Source organism: Centroberyx affinis, unplaced genomic scaffold (assembly GCF_046629955.1).
Source record: "Centroberyx affinis isolate AG114_WGS23_722 - 3 ecotype Tasmania unplaced genomic scaffold, CSIRO-AGI_Caff_v1 ptg000592l_1, whole genome shotgun sequence".
NCBI lineage: Eukaryota > Metazoa > Chordata > Actinopteri > Beryciformes > Berycidae > Centroberyx > Centroberyx affinis.
The window spans coordinates 180,955-203,291 of NW_027279232.1; the positions used below are offsets into that span (position 1 = coordinate 180,955).

Here is a 22,337-nt window from a genome sequence, read left to right on the forward strand (position 1 = left end):
AATCACCAAACGTATCTTTTAAGGCAGGGACTTTTTTTTGCAGCTGTGGTTGGGGAGGAACCTCCATCATATCAGAGACATATGGTCTTGACTGAGAGATATCAGTTCATAACCTCTGACCTGCTTTAATGCACATGATATGCTGTATCGCCATCATTCTGAATGCCATTTGCTCTCTACCTGGACAGTCTTGAGTGCACGGTCTGCATACAGCACTCCGGCGGTTGTGTCCACCAGGGCTTCATCTCCGTCAGACAGGTTGACGTGGGGGATGTGCTGGCTGAAGTCCTCGCGTTTCAGGATCACTGTGGGAACCAGGTTCCTCTGCAGGGTGTTCTTGATCAGCTGGTAATCATGAGCCTTCTCTGGTCCCATCACCAGGAGTCCCGTTCGTCTGAGAGGGGAGATCATGGGTCATGCGAGTAGCAGTGGCATCGACATGCCTGCCGTCCCTGCCTGTAGTGCTTGAGTCCGGTCTCCAGTGTTTTTCTCCTTCATTTATTTTCTCCCCAGCACAAACAATGTAAGAGATTATACCTGTGTATAGTAATAGCCCTCCTATTGATTAGTCAAAACCCTATCCATTGATTAGTTGGATGTTGAAGGGTCTAGTACAAAGCTACAGATAGATCTACATCTTTGCTGATCCTTAAGAACCTCTTATTTTTACATATGGAAAGACATGTACGCTGTCTACTGCCTATTTTGGTCTTGACTATGACTCAACTGGAGTGATAAAACTAAAGTCACAGTTTTTGGTTGCAGAAAAGCTGATATTAGCAAACTAAAGTTTGTATGCAATGGAGACAGTTTAGAGATTGTCCACTGCTTTAAATATCTCGGTGTCATTATGATCTATAATGGTTCATTTAAGATTGCTATTGAGGAGTTGCACAAGCAAGCCTCCCATGCTATGTTTACCCTCTTTTGTAGAAATGTAGAAAATTTGATTTACCTGTAGATATCACACTAGATCTTTTTGACAAGTTAGTTGCACCAGTTATGTTGTATGCATGTGAAGTGTGGGGGTTTGAAAAAATAGATACATTGGAAAAACTACACCTCAAATTTCTTAAGTACACCCTAAAAGTTAAAAGTTAAGTTAAAAGTTAAAAGACAACCTCTATGGTCTATGGGGAGCTGGAAGGATACCCACTCTGTGTCACAGTTAAAAAGATAATTATTGGCTACTGGGGGAGGCTGATATAAGGTAAAGAAACTAAACTCAGTCGAATAATGTACAACTGTTTGCTGAGCCTGCATAATTGGGGTGTATATGCGTCGCCATGGGTCTTGCAGGTTAAGCAGATACTGGATGACTGTGGTTTGTCTTACCTCTGGCTCACACAAGAGTGTAACAACATTAACTGGTTGAAACTAACTGTTGAACAGGTCAAGGTCAAGGTCAAGGTAAACTTCATTATCCCAGATAGGGAAATTCAGGTGGTCAAAGTGCAGAGGCTGAAAGATCAGTTCATGCAAAAGTGGCAAAGTGAGCTCAGAAGTATGATATCATGTGATATTTATGTAGAATTTAAACAAGAGTTTAAACTGGAAAAGTATCTGTTGTATGAAAACCAAAAAGTATAGACAGGCTATCTGTAACTTTAGGGTGAACAACACCAGAAGATATGGAAGATATAAAGGGCTGGATAGAAATCAGAGGATCTGCAACCTTTGTAATGAATGAACCGCTTGGGAGACGAGTATCATATTCTGTTTGAATGTGAGAATGCAAGCATAATGAATTATAGAGAAAGGTATTTGCCAAAGTATTATTTAAACCACCCATCTATGTTTAAATTATTTTGTTATTACAATCAGATAAGCCAAAAGTTATTTGTAAATTAGGTGCCTTTTTGAAGAATGTCCTTCCTTTGTTTAAGTAACATTTGTTGTACTTTAGCCATGCCGTGTGCTATCGTTTTGTTATTATTGTATGTTCTGTTTGTGCTCCATACCATGTGATGATGGTCTTGAGTCACAAATAAATAAAGAAAGAAGATTGGACTTTGTCTTGACAAAGTGTCAACTGGGTCTTGTCTACCTGGATACTTAAAGTAAGCTCAGTGATGTTAAAGCTGCTATGTGCATCAATTTCAATCATCAATATATCGTTGTCAAATGAATTGTAATGCCTTGGTATATTTACTCTAAACAAATGGTGGAGACAATTGAACTCTATCTCAAGCCAGTGGCATTGTCAGTACTAGTGTTTCTCAAAATTAAGACCACATTTCCCATAAACCCCATTTCTTCCTGCCGCCCCTCCCCCTCTCTGAAGAAGATAAACATATTGGAAGGGATCTTTCCATCGGCCTTTCACTCCTTCCACCATCTGCCATTGCCAGGAATTCTGAAAGCTTTAGTGCCGTTTGCACTGGAAGAACAGCACCTTCTTCCTGTTTTGTGCCGTAAAGCAATATCCCTTTGTGCCATGAAGCAAATCCAGCAGGTTTTTCACCAAATCCAACCCGGTGGTACACAATGCAAAATGCCATGTAGAGGCCGGTAGAGGCTGTCAGTCTCAGCCATGGTCTCATTTCGTTTGTTTGTATTTTAACCAGACAACATTGATAAGAATAGAATGAAACTGAGTGCTGCATTGAATGAAGTTGTCGGTTTGTTTGACTTTTATGCAGCTGGGCGATGTGAGCTCAGGGTCGTCAACTCCAAGGTTGTGCATGACATACCCCCCCTTCCCAGGCACCCTTGAATAAATCATTAAACTTGACAAAGGACAGCGGGGTGGCGGTGTCATTGAAGAAAAAACAGCCTTCTACAAAGAGACGGGGGGCTTAAATGCTGTGGGAGAATTATTATGGTTGAAGGGCGGGAGTGTGGATGATATACACTGCACTGCCACCTTCCTAATATTGCACAGTCCATGTCTCCAATGGACCTAATATTCCCTCTTAACCTGTATCCTCCCTTTCATCTACACCCTCGCCCCCTTTTATGTCTGATTTGGATTTAATAGTTGAATTGGATAAGGAGTCATAGTCTTGTCAGACTATTTGATGCAAAGAGCAAGTGTTGCTAATATTCATGTACACTCACGGCCCTGTTGTTGGTGTTTTTGTTGACTGGTTTGGCAGTGCTTTCCTTCCAGAAAAACATGCCAAAAAGTGAAGCTATGTGCACTGATTTCAGGCAAAACTCACCCACCCTCATCATTGAGGGTCAAGGGGTGGAAACTGCAGTCAATAATACATATCTGTGCACAAGTGTAGATAACTGAAACTGAAGTGTAACACTGACATGTTATGTGAGAAGGGCCAGCAATGTGTTTTCTGCCTCTGGCAACAGGCTAGGTCCAGGTTAGTAGGACACTGATTACAATTTCTTATCAAGCTTATTTACTGAAGAATCCAATTTAACTTTTACTCTTTTACTCTGATCTGCTGGTATGGCAGCCTTGGTGTTAAATCAAAATGGTGCGCTTGACGGATTTGTTAAAGCTGCACTAGGCAGGTTTGCATGTTGCTCGCTCCAAATAGCAGCGGGAGGAAACCGTTTGAAAATTTTGAACATCAAAACCCAGAAATTATGTAACATTCTGTCAGTAAACTGCACCACAGCACGCTCATGTTCACCAACCCGGCCGGCCTGTGATGTTTTATACCAAAGGATGCCAAAGGGCTGAGAGAGGTACAAGATCTAACGTTGGTGAGTCCAGCTTTCTCTGGATGGAGCGCTCACTTGAAAAGTTTTGATTTGTCCCTTCCAGTGGGCGGAGAAGTATACATACCTGATGTCAGAATTTAATTTGGGCAAATCTAGGACATCTCAATTAGTGGCCATGAGACGCTGTTCTCTGTTGCAGCCACACTTTGTGATATAGGCGGATAAAACAGTTGTATGTTTCCATAAAAATCTTGCTTAGTGTAGCTTTAAGATGAGCAGTAAGATCTTGGGAGTCTTGCTGGGTAATTTGGGTAAACTGGTAATACAGCAGACAAAGTCAGTCCAGCCTGACCTGAGCATCCCCTTCACCCTGATTTCCAGATCCAACCCTCTGCTTCCTCTTCAGATTCCCTTATAAAAAGTCATTCACTCCACCGGATATTAGCCTTCAGGAAAAAAAGTACAAGGAGGTAATGACTGTTCTACTTTTTTGCAGATGCTGGTGAAGATGTTGATGTAATGATGTAAATGGTGCGGAGGTAAATGGAAGGGGAGGTTGTTTTTTTATATACATTTTATGATTCCACATTTCCACGTTTATGATTCCACTGCTAATGCTAACGGAAATGCTGTTGTCTTGCCTTAATATTATAGGTCACTGCTGTTTAATTTGGTCACTTTCATGACCTGCAATGGTACATATGCTTTTTTCATTCATTATTCTATGTAGTATTTGATGATGTTGGCCCATCACTCTTTTATGTTGTTTCAGTCAGGAACACTTTAGTCACAGATGAACCCATTAATTGCAACTAATGGTAATACAGTTATATTTGGCGGATATGGCCCTGCTCGAGCAGCTCCCTGCTTACCCGGCAAGCATGCTGAAGGTATAGCAGGGGCGCCATGCAAATCCCCCCATGGGAGTGGACAGAGCAGAGCCAGAGCAGCAATACTCAGTAGTGTTGACATTTAAGAGCCACCGTGGCTCGATTGCATAGACTATAACAGGTGGAGGCTGGGGAGGTGGAGGTAAAGCTTTACCAAGCAGCAGAGTGTGCAGCAGTTGTGAAGCAGGAATCAGTGTAGGAGGAGGCCATTTAAATAGACCGCCTTGTTATGAGAATGGAGTATGATTGGTGTGTGTGGTGATCAGCTGGTAGATGACTAGCAACGCGTGACGTCCGTGCCCTGCCTGAACTAACGCGATGCTTCATTTCAGTCAGGAACACTTTAGTCACAGATGAACCCATTAATTGCAACTAATGGTAATACAGTTATATTTGGCGGATATGGCCCTGCTCGAGCAGCTCCCTGCTTACCCGGCAAGCATGCTGAAGGTATAGCAGGGGCGCCATGCAAATCCCCCAAACAGAACCATATGGCAACATAACTGGTGCAGCCGATTCTTAGTAAGTTACCAGCTGATCAATAATGAAAGATCAATGTGTAGCAACAAGCTTGTTGCAGACCTCAAGCAGTGGCACCAGACGAGCCTACATGAAAGGATGCAAGCATGCATCCTGATAGGTCATTCTACTGTTATGTGTAATATCTATGTGTAGCAGCAAGCCTGCTGCAGACCTCAGAAATTCATTATCTGAAGAATAAGGATGCAAGCATGCATCCTGAAAGAGGCCATCCTACAGTTATGTGAAATATCTATGTGAGCAGCAAGCCTGCTGCAGACCTCAGCTATCACCTACTGCTTCTTGGGAGGGATGCAAGCATGCATCCCGTGTGAGGTCATACTACCTAAATCAGAGCAGTGAAACCCAGTCAACCACCTTATGCAGCATCTCTTATGTCATATGCAATTTATTGACGACAGCAATAGTATCAATTAGGCTATATGCACTCATGGCTTTGAGCTGAGACAATATCAAGAGTCCAGTCGAATATAAGGGAGAGATTCTTTAAGGAGCGCAAAAATCCCCCAAAACAAAAAATTGCTTCTCACTAAAATGAGCTGCATTGAACTATTGCAGACCCATGTAAAGCAACAAGCAATTGTAGTACAAGCTTACAATCCCAGCTAAGCAGCAGCATGTCAGCATTATGCTTAAATACACAGCAACACTGAATCGAAAATGGAGCTCGCCCAGCCAGCCATAATGATGCATGCTTGCACCATAATAAGAGCAAATATTCAATGCAAATACTCAGCTTAGGTGAAGTGGAGCAATGGGAACTACAACTCCCAGCATCCTTATCGGCACCATGACGTCATTGTTTGCAATGAAATCCCATGGGAATGCCCTGGTCCACGGTGGGGTCTAATGGCCGCTGACGCTGGCAGGAAAAGACCGGTTTCCAGGCTTGAAGCGGACATTCACGACCGAGTGAGAGCTGGATATAATGACCGGCCGTCGGCTCGAAGTAATCAGAGTTCGGACTCTCGCTCCTTTGCGAGAGTCGCGGCAGTGTCGCGGCAGGATGAGTCGCGCAAACGCCATTCTTTTCTTGACAATGCCTTCTTGAAGCGGTATTACAAGACTGTATTTTGCGAGATGGAAGCTCCGACAGTGGGTTTGGAAGCCGATGGTGCTGCCTCCTGAGATTCTTCATCTGACGAAAGTGAGACATCTTGAGCCCGAGAAATCAGCGCGACCAGCGGCAACTTGTAGCAGGTAGGAACAGCAACATGACCAGTAACAGCAGCAGTAGCATAAAGCTTTACCAAGCAGCAGAGTGTGCAGCAGTTGTGAAGCAGGAATCAGTGTAGGAGGAGGCCATTTAAATAGACCGCCTTGTTATGAGAATGGAGTATGATTGGTGTGTGTGGTGATCAGCTGGTAGATGACTAGCAACGCGTGACGTCCGTGCCCTGCCTGAACTAACGCGATGCTTCATTTGTCTTGTGTTTTTACCTTTGCCATAAAGCTAATTGCCCAATTTAGGAAAAATTGAAAAAGTTTAACCTTGGGGAAGCCATACAACAGTTTAAAACCTGAGGAAAAACTATTATGATTGGAAGACGCAGTGATTGGTTGAAGGTTTTCAATACATGTGAGCCAAAAGGTAACTCCTCCTATTGGATGTATGATGTGGAGGATAGTTACTTAAATGCAGATTGAGAAATGATTGTATAACTAAAACTCCAGAGGCAGAGCTGCTCTGGAAGCAGAAATAATCTCATTGGTTGAGCTAAACCTCAATGGGCGGAGACAAAGAACCACAGTTTTTCAGAGCTCAACTTGGCTAACTGGCATACCTGAATGGTGAAGAAGGAACTCTTGTATAAATAAAAAATGGGAATGGCAATGATTACCTAGACAGCTACAGGCTAGTATGGCTAGCTTGAACTTGGAAGGTCAGCTAGGCCAACTAGCTAACCTAGATAACTATACCTAGGTTTTTTTTAAAGTTAGTAGCAAGAGCGCTATGCTTCATAATATTAGCTGCCTGTTATCACTGGGCTTCAGTTTAACGTTACTTAGCCAGAAACGCTATGGCTCATTGGCTCCGCCCATTGAGGTTTAGCTCAACCAATAAGATCATTTCTGCCTCCAGAGTAGCTCCGCCTCTGAGAGATGTTTGTAGATCTAAAACTGCAATTGAATGCTCAAAACTCTGCCCATGAAGTTATGTTAAAACCTCACTTAGCTGTCAATATAATCTAAATTTGCTGTATTGTGTCATTGAAGTCCCCCCCCCATGTGTGATGTGTAAAGAAAAACAACAAAATGACCGAAATGCAGCATTATTTACCTTCAAAGGATCCTCAAACTATTGAACTATTGCTGTGTTCATTTAGACCAGTGATTCTCAACCTTTTTCATATCAAGGACCCCTAATCTAGTCCACATTAGAGCCACGGACCCCCATTTGACAAGATTTTGTCTCTCAGACCCAAAACTGAGAATATTTTTTATTGTTAGAAATGATTTTGTCCAGAATTCCATGACTATCTGTATTGTAGGTAGAGAGATAACAGAGAAACTATGATCAAAACAGTCATTCTTCTACATTCTCTAATGGTGTTCACTTCTTGTAAATGAAGTAATGGTGAAGTTTAACAATTCATCAATTTGCTGGGGACCCCCTGGAACCCCCTCAAGGACCCCTGGTTGAGAACCACTGATTTACACTACAACCTGTCATTGTCAATTAACCAATGACTTGTATGGCATCCTGTAAATGAGGTAGTAAATGATCTCTTAGTATGTAATGAGAACCATGCAATGACATTTGACTGGATGAGCTGTGTACGGCAACACAGCAGAGCACAGCAGCTCCGGCGGTAAGTTATTGAGTCCCAAAGTGAGAGGTTGTGAAACACAGGGTCTAATTCAGTAATCTGCCTGATGGATGGCTGACTTGCCCTTTGCCAGCAGTGTTTTCTAAAGGCTGCTCCAACATCTGTCAGCAGCCATGAGGCATAGACAACGCTACCTAAAGGCTTCAGCCATTCATCAGAGAATTTTATGAGTACGTCTCCCTGTGTGCCTGTGCGTGTGTGTGACAAAGAGGAAAGAAAAGGCATGTGAGTGTATGTAGGATCATAAATATGATACATCATCCGGTGCACCCTCTGTCAAACAGCGTGATGGGTGGCACTGCTTGGCAGGCAATTGTTTGTGCGTGTGTGTGTGAGCGTACACATGTCGTCGGCATGTATGTGGACAAAACAAAAAAGGGGTCGCTAGATAGATTTTAGTTTTGCTCCAACTCATTTCGACGGGTTCCATCTATCCCCGAGCCAGAGAAACAATAGAAAGGGGGGGGGGGGGGGGGGGGGAGAGAGGCATTGCTCAAAAAGATTCACACGAGCCTCGCCTCGACATTTCTCATTGTGCTGCAGTCATTTTTTTTGCCGGCCCAAGGGCACAGGTGGCCTTCAAATGTGGACCCATCAGTCATGAGCTGTAGATGGGTGCGCCGGGGAGAGGGAAGGGGGGGGGGGGGGGGGGGGGGGGACACAGTGTGCTCGGGAACATAATGTGGGTGGGGCTGGGTATCATGATCTATTAGCCTCAGACATGCATAATGAATCAATTTGTTATTCAGCTCGCTGGTGCTGACAACAAATAAAGGCTGTTCAGAGGTAATACTTCCAGGAAGCTTAAAGTGCCGCTTGAAGGTTGCTCGCACTTTAGATGCCACTGTCATATTCACACACACACACACACACAAATACCTTCCCGCTCTGCAAATGAAAATCAGAGGTTTACCGAGATGAAAAAAAAAAAAAAAAGCCACGTTTCTCCCCCCCCCCCATTCAAAGGCACGGGAGTTGTCTGGGGGTGATTCACTGACGCCGGAGGTAATGAGAAAGTCATGCATTTATGGCTCCCATAGATTGAGTTGCTGCTCGTGTGCGTACATAGCACCTTGAATGTGACAAATCTCAGTGTTCTGGCAAAGCTTTTGTTATGTTCCATTTAATGGCTTTTCTCTCTCTCTCTCTCTCTCTCCCTCTCTCTCTCTCTGCTGACTGCTTACCTGTACAGTTTGACGTCGGCCTCCCTCTCCAGCTGAGCCCACAGCTGATAGCACTCCTCCATCATGTGGGTGTAGAAGTCCTGCTCATAGGCCTTGCGGATAATGCGGGTCTGGCCGTGGGAGCTCCCTCGGGTGTGAGGCAGGACGAACTGAGGAGGCAAGACAAGACATGGCGCCAGCTTGCGTTGGTTGAATTGGGATTTGATTTGCGAGATATAGATATGATTTTATTTATGTGGCACTCCTCAACATACAGGTCAAACAGAGCAACAAACACAGTACCCCGTTAAAAAAACACAGTACCCCAATAAAAAAGGAGGTTGAGGACGACTCATTTAGAGTTATGAGACACAGGCTAAAAATTATACACATAAAAAAAATACTAGAATATATATATATACACACATACACACAAATATACACACACATAAGTACATACATTCGTACAGATACACTGATACACATATACATACATACACACACATATAGTTAATATAAATATAGGTCATATTACACACAAAGAATATAAAACAGTCTTAGTATTGCATTATAAAATTTAGACACTCATGAATGAACGTTTTCTGTTAAGGATGAGGTAGAGCTGGGCGATATGGCTGAAATCAATATCATGATTTTTCTCGATATCAATAAATATATCATGATATGGTTCATGTATGCAAAATCACGTTAAATAATCGAATTAATGTTCATCTCATTGAACCGAATGGTAATGTTAGGTGTGATGTCAAACAAAACTGAAATATTCAAATAATATTCCTACCATACCTCATTTTATCAGAGTTTTTAAGTAAAAATTGCTTGTCATCATCAATTTAGACAGCAGAAATGTGTGTCACGATATTAAAATATCTTCATATCATCACGATGTGATTCCACTGAAAGACGATAAACGATAATACTGAATTACCGCTCAGCCCTACAATATTTACCAGCTAAAACTACACACAATTTATTTAAAATCACCATACTCATTAAAAATTGCAACATGGTTTGAAAGTTGAAAAAAGAATTCAGAACGAATGTCTGAGATAGAACAATACCTGGTTTTTAAAAAACAATGTACATTTGACTCGAGGGGATAGCACAAGAAAGTGTTACTTGACACTTACTTAAAACCCAGCTGAGTCTTTACCCCAAAGGATATCAAAAGGAAGGAAGGTCATTTCGGCTGATAAATTGGCTCTATTTTTTACCTAACAATCCTGGCTAGTGCAGCTTTAAGTATGTTTTCAGTGTAAGTATTGCACTTCGCAATATTGTAAATCACATCCATTACAGAGTACAGTGCATCAGAAACTGGCCATTTGTAAATTGGCCAATTGCGGCGCCATTAACAGTGAACGGTTAGTCAGCAGAGACGAGAGGAGAGTAAATCTGGCTTCACTCGGTTCACTCAAAAGGCACACACTAGAAATCTTTTTTCATTTTTTTTCTCCTGTGTGTTTTCTCATGTGACATGCCATCCGTTTTGCAGAGCATGGGCACATTACCGCAGACTTTTTGAGGTAAACAAATCAGGCAATCTAGGAGGGGGGGGGGGGGGGTAGTCAACAATATATAACAGAGATTAATGTAAATCGATGTTTTATGTGAACACGTTACATCCTCAGGACATGAATGGAGAGCTTTCTTTCCGATGTTGTGTGAGATGTTGTATGCAACTGCTGTGTGAAGGTCGTGAATGATGTTTACAGTATATACATAGTCCCTGGAAATATGTTTTCTATGAGCTATTCATTCCAACAGTTACTCTCCTATAGAACGGGTTGAATGCTGCTGTTATAGAGGTATTTCTGTATTTCTGACTGTAGCTTACCTAAATACAGATATAACACTCTGTCAATCCTGTAGTTGATGTCAGCGCCCTGTGTGATTGATGCCATTGACATTAGGTGTGTGTGTGTGTGTGTATTCTCTCCCTATAGATTGTGATGGGTCTGCCGGTGATGCTGTCACTGAGGAAGATGCGATCGAAATCAAAATATTGGACGCAAAATTGTAATACGGTGCAGCAATTTGTATTTGGAGCATCTGTAATGAAAAATAATATATTTCTATGCTTTTGTGAAAATGACTGTAGCAGCCTAAACAGGTTTTCCAAGGATGATGAGGCAAAATTCAAAATATCTGCAGGTTTTAGATGAATAAATTTAAACTCAACAGTCCACATTTAGGCTACTGCTCCTACTCCTACCTTGGTAAATGCTGAAATTCTAAATCTTCCAGCAACTCCAGGAATAAACAACAAGTATATAAATAACATTATATATCAAATATTATACAGAGTATATCTTCTGCATATTATACAGAAAATCTTTTCCCCATATTAAAAGGTAAAACCCAATGATTCTTTCGGACCGACTCATTCACGTTGTATTTGGAATCGACTCATCTGAAAGTCAATATTATTTATGAACTAAATTTTAGGCACAACAGCCTTTTCCTACTCTTTTATTAAAGCTTATTCTTTTTTTTAAGTAACTTGGTAACTTTCTCACTTTCACTTTTACAGAAGTAGAATTTTACATTAGTTATTTTACTTCTACTTAAGGAAAGTTTCAAGTAACAGCAGGGAAGAGCGGGACTAGTTGTCTCTGTGGCTTTATTTCTGACACTAAATGTTTAAGAGCCAAACGTCCAACTACACAATTGTTTACTTTCTTAATAAGAGGTTCCCTATGTTGATTACAGTAGTCTAAGTCAAAACACTCATACATAAAAACAATTTTGATACCTCAAAGTAAATTATGAAAATCTTTGTGTTTTTCCTTTTCTCTCATAAGGACTCAAAATGATTATACATTGTGACACATAGGTAAGGGCCAGCTATAACCTGATAATAAATCTGAGTGGTTTAGTTCAACTCTGTGCTCAGTGATGGGACCTTTGTCAGGAAAGTCTGGTTGGGGCATGTTGTCACATTGATTTCGGGGCATGTTGTCATAACTATCCACATTGTTTTTTGGTTAGAAATAGCTTTACATTCATTTTTTTCTGAATAAATATTATTTTGGTACTTGAACCCACAAACCTTTGGCTGTGTGGATATTGGTTTATATCATTATGTCTCAAGGAAATCTCCATATAGCACACATTAGTTTTAGGATTGGTTATAGGGTCTGAAATCGCTTATTGCAGGTTTAAGTGATTAAGACATTTTACATCAAAAAACATCAAATTAATTGTGTATATATTACATGTATATGAATATATCATACTGTTAGAAATATATGTATATATGTATCAGAATGTGTGTTTGTTTGTCTGTGCATCCCAAGATCGGTGTGGGATGGGTTATTTTACCTGGTGTGTGGTGGGTGTTATTTTCTGAGATGAAGTATGTTGTTTTCAATATAAGAGTATGTTTTTCATCTTATATCATTTACTTCAGAGGAAATGGAATGGAGTGCACAAACACAGCACACAGCCCCGTCACGTGTGACTACATGCCCTGACATGGGGCAAGTTGTCAAGTGGCATTTCATCAGTAATAACTTTTGCTTCCACTAAGTTATTCAAAATGTAAAAATGTCATTTTTTAGAGAAGACCTTACCCTAGCGAGAAAAATATATATTGTATCTCAGTAGTGGGGCACTGCTGAGAAATACACCAATGAGTAAAAAGTGTGACAACATGCCCCGGTCTGCCCTACTTCTGATTGGAATATTTTAATACTCCTTATACCCCTGACACCACTTATGAATCTTTTTACTCTGTCACCCAGATACAGTTTTATTTATCTGAACAATCCCTTTAGTCTACATTTTGTAGATGTATAGTAAGTGTGCTAATGTTTATACTGTAAGTAAGGATGCTTTGCATACACAATAGAAAGACAAATAGTTCTTATAGACAGCAGAGAGGCTACAATAAGCAACAGACGTCTGCCTCTATTGCAGGAGAGCTGCAGATTCTTGCCTCCATTAACAGCAAGTCCTATGGAACAGATAGAAAGTTTTCTGTGTGACACACCTGCTCCAGCAGAAGAGTCTTCTTGTTCTGTTTTGCAAGCTGATACGCCGTGAAAGAGCCCTGGACGCCGGCCCCAATCACTATGCAATCGTAGTCTTCCTTGGTCGACATTTTGGGTTTACTCAGTACGCAGAGCATGCAGATTCACTTGACCTCTTTTCCAAACGCTGACACTGATACTCCCACTTTCCAAGCAGACCAAAGTGCACCTGTTACAGTTACATAACCGCGAGTAGCCTACACAGTCCAGAGGTCACTCCTCCGCAGCCTGCATGCAGTGGCTATCCAAGGCCAAGAGTACAGCACCCGGACCGGACCGGACCGGACCGGCCGTCCTGTAGGGAAACACTCCCCGCAAGAATTTGAAGGGCAGCAGCATGTACGAGGTCGAGTTTAAACAGCCCAAACGATCACAACACTTTCACAATATGATATTAATCCATAGACTGTTAAAAAACAGATGGACGTAGTGAGTGTGACGTCACCCATAGGCGTCTGAAGGGCCGTTTTGAAGCTGAAAGATTGGGTTTACATCGCCGCTATGTTGACATTTTTTGGAGCCAGTGCAGCCAGAGACGGTTTATGGTGCAGCCAAAGCGAAGCCGATATGTTCAACTGCCCCAAAACGTAGCAAACGGGAAGTAACTGAAGGAAAAGGTAGCGCGTTGACGAGCAAACATCCTGTTCTACTGGAAAAAACGTCTTACACCGTAGCAAAACGGTGCAAAACTTTGAACGTGCCCCATCCGAGCCACAGCGCCGCCTGCTATTGGCCTGTAATCGGACACCTGTCGATCACTGGACAGGCGACCTGTCAATCACCAGGAAAACAACCCCATTTTATAACTGGTATATCCCTTAATGACGCAATTATTTTGAAAATCGCCACAGGGACACACATTAGAAGAAGTGAAATTAGCTACTGAGACCATAACCTCTTGTCGAAAAAAATGTATTGGCTTTATATTTTGAGAGAGAAGTTGGGTTGTCATCCCATTGACTTGCATGGAGGTGGGCCGGGTTTGGAGTCTTCAGGGGGTTACTTGAGTCTTCTTGGAGCAGACATCTATTGCACATTAGAGGAATTCCTTATTGGCTTCAAAATTCACCCTTGGTTTTGGCCACTTGTATTATTCATATAATTCAACTCAACAGACACAGGAGAAAAAGAGTAGCAAAAGAAAAGGCGACCCACCCCTACTGCTTCCTGGACCTAACACTAAAGAAAAGTAAAACAAACTACTTACAAAATTTACAACATTGTCAGCAGCCTAACAGTTAGTTGGCAACGGGTCCTGAGTGGACATCTGCTCTGCCTGACAGACTGGACTGGCTCCTCTTTATAGCCATAGCTGTCAACCGCTGAGCCAATCAGCTGCAGACATCCTGGGCCACTCCTACGTCCTGGCCAATGAACTGCCACCTGTCAAATTACACTCAATCACAACTCATTAACACCAGCAGTCATAACAACTAGGCTGAAGTGTTGATTATAAAAATCAATGCAACTGATTAACTAAGTCAATACCATCCCTCCAGTCTGCATATTGACAAAGGCAGAGCCAATTAGCTGTCAATATGCTCATCAATAGTTTCTTACCAACAATAATGCCTTGCTGCAAGGCATTGCCTACTGACAGCTCTTCTACTGACTGTCTTTTACACCATATCAAAAGCTTGAGCCAACTAAATAAGTCTTTATTCAACAAAATATCAGGCTAATTAATCTAAATAAATAATGCAATCAACTAAATTCAACAAATTATGTTATGCAAGTGGGTGATAATTGAGCATATGTTAGTCAGTTTGTTTGCACATATATAATTACCAAAGGGAATTGATCTTGTACACAGGCAATAGCATCTCATGCCCTTGATATAGTAAATCATGGTCTTGACATACATATATATACATATATGTATATATATATATATATATATATATATATGTATATGTATTTTCCTGCAAGCACTCCAAGGCTCCATGCTGCTGAGACTCCACAATCGGGACCTGTAAGCAAAAGTCGTAATTTTGCCTCATTTTGTATGCCACAGATACTAATAATAAATAATAATAATAAAAAACTTTATTTATATAGCACTTTTCTGAAACACAGTTTACAAAGTGCTTCACGGTATATAAAATGACAAGACAGTAAAAGAATAGTACCCCAAAACAAATAGTGGATAATATCACTACACAATAAATAAGGCATGAAGTAGATAATAAAAAATAAAGCAAGGTAAAGCAAAACACAATAAAGTAAACATAAAAAGATAAAAGGGAAAAAAAAGAACAATTGATGAGAAATTCTGTCATTTGGTTTCAAGTCCAAAATCCCTATGGAAAATTTGAATGGAATACTAATGATGCTAATATTAATGATTAGGGAAAGTGGACTTACACATTTCTTTCTTGTTTCTTGTTTTTTTCCTCAAACCATACTCCAAATCATACTCCCTACTGCACACACAAGTACACACATTTCTTTGGAGAAAATATAAAGAATTTAGTTTTTCTAGTATAATTCAGCCGTAATCAGGGGCGTAGCTAGGAATTCTGGCTCCCTTTGCACTGGAGGGACTCTGGCCCCCCCCTCCACTTTCCCCCCACCACCATTATTCCATCTTTGTCTACCCTGCTTATCCCAGCTTGTCTCCGATAACACAACAGTTACTGTGTTGAATTGTTAAGTATTGTCAATAAAAGAAAGGGGGGTAAACTGGTGATCATCATAAGGCAAACAACCACCAATATGAACAAAAATCAAGTATATTTTCAGAAAAGCATTAATTTGTGCTTGTTTTTTTGACGCTATTTTCACACAACTTACATCAGTGTGACGCTACTTACTATGATGTATACTAGAAATTTAACTCATTAAGATTTATATCAACCAAAAAAGTGGGTAAAGTATATTCATCCCAGGTTTAGGTGGGTTTATACCAACTCTACATCGCCTATATATTGCTCACTTTGAGGCCTAGATGTGTTCCTATGTGGGATGGTTGGGATGCACAGGGCTGGTTGCCCATGTTGAAGTAATGCAGCACAGAAATGTGTGGGGTCGGGTATTTCTATTCCTTGGCATCATTTCATCATCCAATGAAAAAGAGTAAGTGAAAGATGTCTGCGCTCTAAGGAGAAGTCCTCTGATGTGGGAGGTTTGTCACAGGCGTGTGGGTTCAAAAATGATAAAACAAACCCACAAGAACTAACAGATAAAAAAGAAAGAAATCCAGAAGAGGCTGACTGATGCAAAAAAGGACTGACTTTTATTTATAACATTTTAAATTTAAATTATGAAAATGAAAAAAGGCACTAACAGAAATAATCCTATCTTGAGCTTTTTCAGTACGTGAAGGTGAGTCGTATATTTTGATAATAATGCCATAACCTCACCAAATGGAACGCAAATATTAGTTTGTATAAGGGAAGAGGAGACAATTATATATTCTAAAATAACTGGGACATTCTTTCAATAATAGCATTTCTTTTAAAAGCCTTTGAAAAGCAAAGCAGCACTTGCTTTGCTTTTGTGCTCAACCCAAATGTAATGACTTTATTGTAGTCTTTTATTAAATAACTATTGTTTTACACATTATTGCTGTAGAATAAGGGACAGTTCATTTGTAAGAAAATGTTTAAAGTTTTTTTTAAGGTTTGTGCGTTAACATTTGCACAAAATCAACAGATGTCTGAGTTGGACCGATATGTTTTTCTGCAAATCAAATGTGTCCTCTTTCTGATAGAATGTTAACAACATGGAAAATGGATATTTGAAAAACAATTTGACCCATTTTGGTGGAATGACTCTTGCAACGGGTTGGAAATAGGAACCAACTCACCAAGCACAATTGACATTTAGACAGGAATATTGTAGAGCGAGCGCAGAAGGGTTATGCAGGTCTTGTTCTTGGCGACAGCGCACCTGCATGACAAAAACGGAACACCATTAGCAAACAGGAAGCTGGTAGTGCAGCAAATACTTTGCAAGGAGGAAACGGCGAGGAGCTCCGATGCAGTTTCTCAAGCAGAGACAATGGAACAACTGGGAAAGTGTCGAGAGGGGGAGGCTTAGAAGCTATGGCAGCAGAAACTGGAAGTCACACACTCTCCTTAGCTACTGGTACATTTGTTTTTACATTGTTAAGACTATTTTGTTTGCTGATACAATGGGATTTCTGGACTGCTGAGTGAACACTTTCAAGGGGAGCGTGTCTATGTTCCCTCAGCCCTATGTTCCCTCAGATCAGTACCTCTGCCAATGAGGTAATGTTTTTGTCCCTTTCACCCCCTAACCCTAACCCTCTGATGCTGAGGGAACATAGGGCTAAGTGTAACTCTAAGTGTAGGGACAGTGTCAGTTAGTATAGGTGAGTATAGGTCTGATCAGTGTGGAGGCGGGTGATTCTGGGATGGCAGAATTAACTGTTGAACCTTCTGGAGTTGCACTGAGCCTTATTCAATGAAATATTTGTGATGAGAGTTGCCCAGTTCATACCCCAATGACATATCAGATCATCAAAGGCAGGGATACCAGGAGGGACATTTATGTCAGATCCTGTGTATTGGTAAATGTAAATGTATCAAATAATTGCATTGATTTACCTTCATATGGGGCTATATTTGATGTGGATCATGTGGAAATGCACTGCAGTAGGGCTTATCATGGTAGTCATTCATGTTTTTTGGTTTTCTGTACTGAAAATTTTTGTAAATGAACTAAACCTGATTTTCCCCAGGCTCAATATACTGTATATATATATATATATACTGTATATATTTTCATCTCTGACGTGTGCTGAGAGATTCAAGCATCCAATCATTGATTTTTTCCCCTCCCTCCTCTCTCTTTCTGTGGACAGCCAGAGCCTCGGTTTGAATGGGTTCTCATTTGCAATCGATCAGCGCCGAGATAGCTCATCCCCATCCACCTCCGAGACAGAGGAACACTGAAGTGAGGCAGAATCTCATTCTGAAACTGCAACTGGACGCAAACAACGTGGAACTCCTACACTTTACACTTCCGAAAAAAACATGTTTTTCTTCATTTGTATATAAAGCAGAGTTTTGACATAATATAATACAATGTAATACAATATATGGGATTGATACTGGCCTTCAATTAAAATTGAAATCTGGTCCAGACAGTGTGGTCCACCTCTGATATGATGGATATGATGCAGTTTGCTTGATTACATTTTTATTGTAGAATTGATCAATACTACACTGGTTGTCATCATCATTATGATTATTATTATTGGTTGTGGAAAAGGTGTTTCAGCAGCTTTCCCACCGTGCCAAGAATACATTTCTGACATTAAAATGGTCAAATTTAAAGAGATTGAATTTCAGCTATCGGCAGCTTCAATCCAAAAAAATATCGGCATCGGCCTTCACAAACCCATATTGATCGAACCCTAATACCCATTATGTCGTTACAACCGTACAAAGTATACAATAACAACGTAGGCGGCACTCTGTTACCGAAATGCCTGACTGCCTATGATTGCAGCCTTTGGTGAAAAGAGGCCCCGGCCACAACTGGGGGAGGTTATCCGAGATGAATTGCGTAATAAACTACGGCTCGGGTGGAAGATCGCCTGCGTCAGTTCCACAGGGGTCTGAGGACAGCCGGCCGAGCAGATGGATCTCGAGACGGCGCAGACCTGCGGAGGGTCAGCTGGTCAAACACCCCGCTGTTCTGCCCTGTCACACACACATGAAGTGTGAGCCTCCCCACAGCCTCCAACCTGTCCTGCCATATCACACCACATTAACCTCAGACACCACATTCATCCCCTTTGTGATAGCCACACACACACACATGTAAAAAAAAAAACAACAACAACAAAAAAACCCCGAAACCAACACATCGCAGCAAGCATTAGACGGACAGCAGCAGTACATGATATGATAATATGGCATGGTAAAATTTCATATTTAAAGCAATATTCTACGTAGTTTTAACATGGGGGTTATTTGGCACTTGACCGCCACGAAAATAGCCGGAAAACCTATAATGTAACAAGCTTGTGAACAGATTCAACAACAGAGCCTGCTTCGTCATTTTGCATTTCTGTTCTTGGTTTTCACTAAAATTAGTATTTAAAAAAGTAGATCCAGTCTCCCAAACAGGAACTATCTCTCCTGTATTGTATCCCTCGGCTATGTTCTCTTCTATCAATAAAAATGCTATTTGGGAAAATTATGTTCTAAAACACTGGACCCACAGTCAGCTGAAAATCACAGCAGCAGGATCTGTTGTTGAATCTGTTCACCAACGTGTTTTCAGGCTATTTTTCATGGCCTCATTCAAATGAATGGGAAGTAAAAATCTGAATGTTACAAACTTGTCCAGCTGCATCTGATCTTGGTGAGTAGTTTATATTCTGGTTTTCATGGTGGTCAAGTGCCGAATAACCCCCATGTTAAAACTAAGTGGAATACTGCTTTAAAGAGCTTTGGAAACTGTTTTGAACTGACACCAGGTCAGAAGTTGTCTCAACTTTCATTTTGGCACTATATTTTTGCCGCAGGTTTTCAAAGCTGGTGCAGGCTGGTCGTGTCAACATCTGTTGGTCAGCACAATGTTTTCTGGGTAGAGAGTGTTTCTGTGTAGAGGCATCTGTTGAAGGTGCTCTTTGGTTCAGGGTTGTTGCTCTCAATGAAAAAAAGAAGCTCCAAGGCACTCTTCAAGAAAAAAGATTAAACAAGCCTTTCTTGCATGTCTTGTTCAAAAGAACATATGAAAAACATACGCCAACGCGTTTCAGCCATGCTGCCGCCTTCATCGGGGTGGAGCAAGACCCGCAAGTATATTTTTAATGTGCTCTTTTGATCTAGCCATGCTAGCTCCTTGAGGCGTATCTTGAAACTCCTCTTTCAATCCGAGATCATGATTTAAATGTGGATTAAATTAAATTTCTTTTGACATGTGTTCAAACAGTGCATGTCCATTTGGAAAAGGCCACAAAAAGATGTTTTATCTAAAATGTATGCCCTTTTCCTGGCATCTTTACAGTATGCAGGGTTTTTGCATTGTCAGTTGCTAGGTGTGTTAAGGTTTGACTTCTTACAGTCCACTGTGATTGCTCCTGTCTGTTTCAGTCATATCAAACCGCTCACAAAACAGCATGGAGCTAGACAGGCGACTCCATTCAAATTAGCCTCTTGTTTGTGGCGGACACTATACCTTTGATCTCTCCTCCCTGACTTATTAGAAAGGCTTATTACCGACTACAGCGCGGTCACAAATTTCATTTCAGATGTTTTATGTAGACTAAATTTGTGTGTCCTTCAGCCACCAGGATCCCTGAACCCATGCATTCATTCATAACTGAGAGACAAAAAAACCCCAAAAACACTCTTGCTATGTGATGACTGATGAATTTGATCCTAGGTACAAAGGTACGGTACGGTACAATTTGCTTTCCTTTATTCACTTTCCAATCAGGATTAAAGGCACGAGTACAGGACTTCCGAAACGAGCCTAGTCAATGACTAGCCAAAGCGCCATAGAGAGATAAAATGAGACATCAGTGTGATGTTTACGACTTGGGAGTCTTACTGGGACACTGAAATCACCATCTGCTGGCAGTGAAAGTTTATTCCCTCTGAGCACATGGCAAAGGATTGCTGCTGAGGCCCCAGCAGTCCATGTCCCTCCCCTGTGTGTAATATGATGAACGGTGTGCCTACTTGCTTTCTAAAAGACCACTCTGCTCTGCAGCAGTGTATAAAATGCAGCGTCAGGGCATTTCCACTGAGCAATGCCACTGTCTTGACATCAGGGATCTTAGAGGCGCTCAGAAAAAAAGATGTTTCTGCACCAGAAAGTGTCAACAACACCCTGTGTCGGGTTGATTTTGATGATTTATGAAACTGTTGTTTTCTTCTTCTTCTTCTTCTTTGTTTCAGGGGAGATCTTTGTAAAATTTTATAGGAATAGGAAGAAGAAAAAGAATTAAAATGAGAAGTGCTTTGCTGCTAAGCGGTCATTGCTGTGCTCTTCCCACAGATCACCTGTCAATCAAACAGTGTGTCAAGTACTGTGACGTCTTTTTCCTTGGATTTTCTGTTGATGAAGTTTGAGTTTCTGTAGGTGAAACACATCACTTCCTATGTACCAGAGCATTTTTCCCAGGAACGAACAGCAAATGGAAATGCTTTCATTAACCGACTATACGGTAGATTGAATCACTTTTGCGTTGTATGTATGGCAAAACAGATTTATTTATTTCAAAACGTCACAGATTATTACTTTAACGCAAACGTGGGTATTGAGTTTTGAAATGTTTGACACATGGCTCATGTCACACTCATTGACAGCTGCCTTTTTTTTTTGCCATTTGGCCGTGTGAATAGATTATTAGTGAGAAAACCCAAGCCATACGAGAAAAGGTCACGCGAAAGACAGCACCCCCAGAGACTCAAGTACCACTCTAGTGCTATTTACCTGGCATTTACTGCTGGCAATGTATTCCGAGTCATGTTTAAATATCAAGCACCTCTTGTAAATATTCATGACGATCGCCCATACCAACAGTACAAGAGTATGCTCAGGAACATCTAATGAATAACTGAAGACTCATGAATAATGAACAGCTTGTGCTCTTCTACCCCCTTTTGGCTCGCCGCTTCAGTTTCAGGTGGGAACTCTGCCAGGCGGCACCCAACATCGCCCGCCTTTGTTTGTGCGACGCCGCATAGTTTCGCCAGAGAAATGTCTCCGGTTTGGTCTCTGACCTGAAGAATAGTCTCCCCACTTTGCTTCCGCTGCGTTAATGACTCGGTTTGACTGCTCTCTCCTGTACATGAATTGCTGGAGGATTAGGTGGCTCATTCTCCCTCTGTGGCCCCTATTTCTGCCAATTTTAATGGCTGCTCTTTGCGGCTCAGATGGATGTGGGCTCACTGAGGGAGAACGGGATTACCTTTGCTTCTGGAGGGTGTTGTTGGATAGCGGCTCAGCTCTGACTGCTCTATTCTCTCTCTCTCTCTCTCTCTCTCTCTTTATCTTTATAGAGATGCCGACATTACGATACATTTCTCCGGCCTTTATGTCCTTAGCAACTGGTTATCCTTTTAGGTGTTGATTATCAATTACATACGGAGGTGTAAAGAGAAAGGAAACATGTGAAATCAACTAGGCTACAGTGTAATTCCACAAAGGGAAGTTTTTATATGTGTGGACGTTCACATCTTGGGTAGCTAGCCTCCATATTGCTGTACCGAATACAAATGTACGCAGTGTTCTGTACATGTG

General features: G+C 41.3%; 1 protein-coding gene across 1 annotated transcript in view; it reads right to left on the reverse strand.

Moving 5' to 3' along the window:
• pipox (pipecolic acid oxidase) overlaps window positions 1-13,692 on the reverse strand; it is a 29,197-nt gene extending 15,505 nt beyond the window's left edge. The window contains exons 1-3 of the mRNA XM_071518536.1: window positions 13,067-13,692; window positions 9,073-9,221; window positions 181-394 (exon numbers count right to left, since the gene is read on the reverse strand). Coding sequence (XP_071374637.1) covers window positions 181-394; window positions 9,073-9,221; window positions 13,067-13,204 — 501 coding nt within the window. The 5' untranslated portion in view covers window positions 13,205-13,692. The remainder of the gene's footprint in view (window positions 1-180; window positions 395-9,072; window positions 9,222-13,066) is intronic.
• Window positions 13,693-22,337: the final 8,645 nt, after the last annotated feature.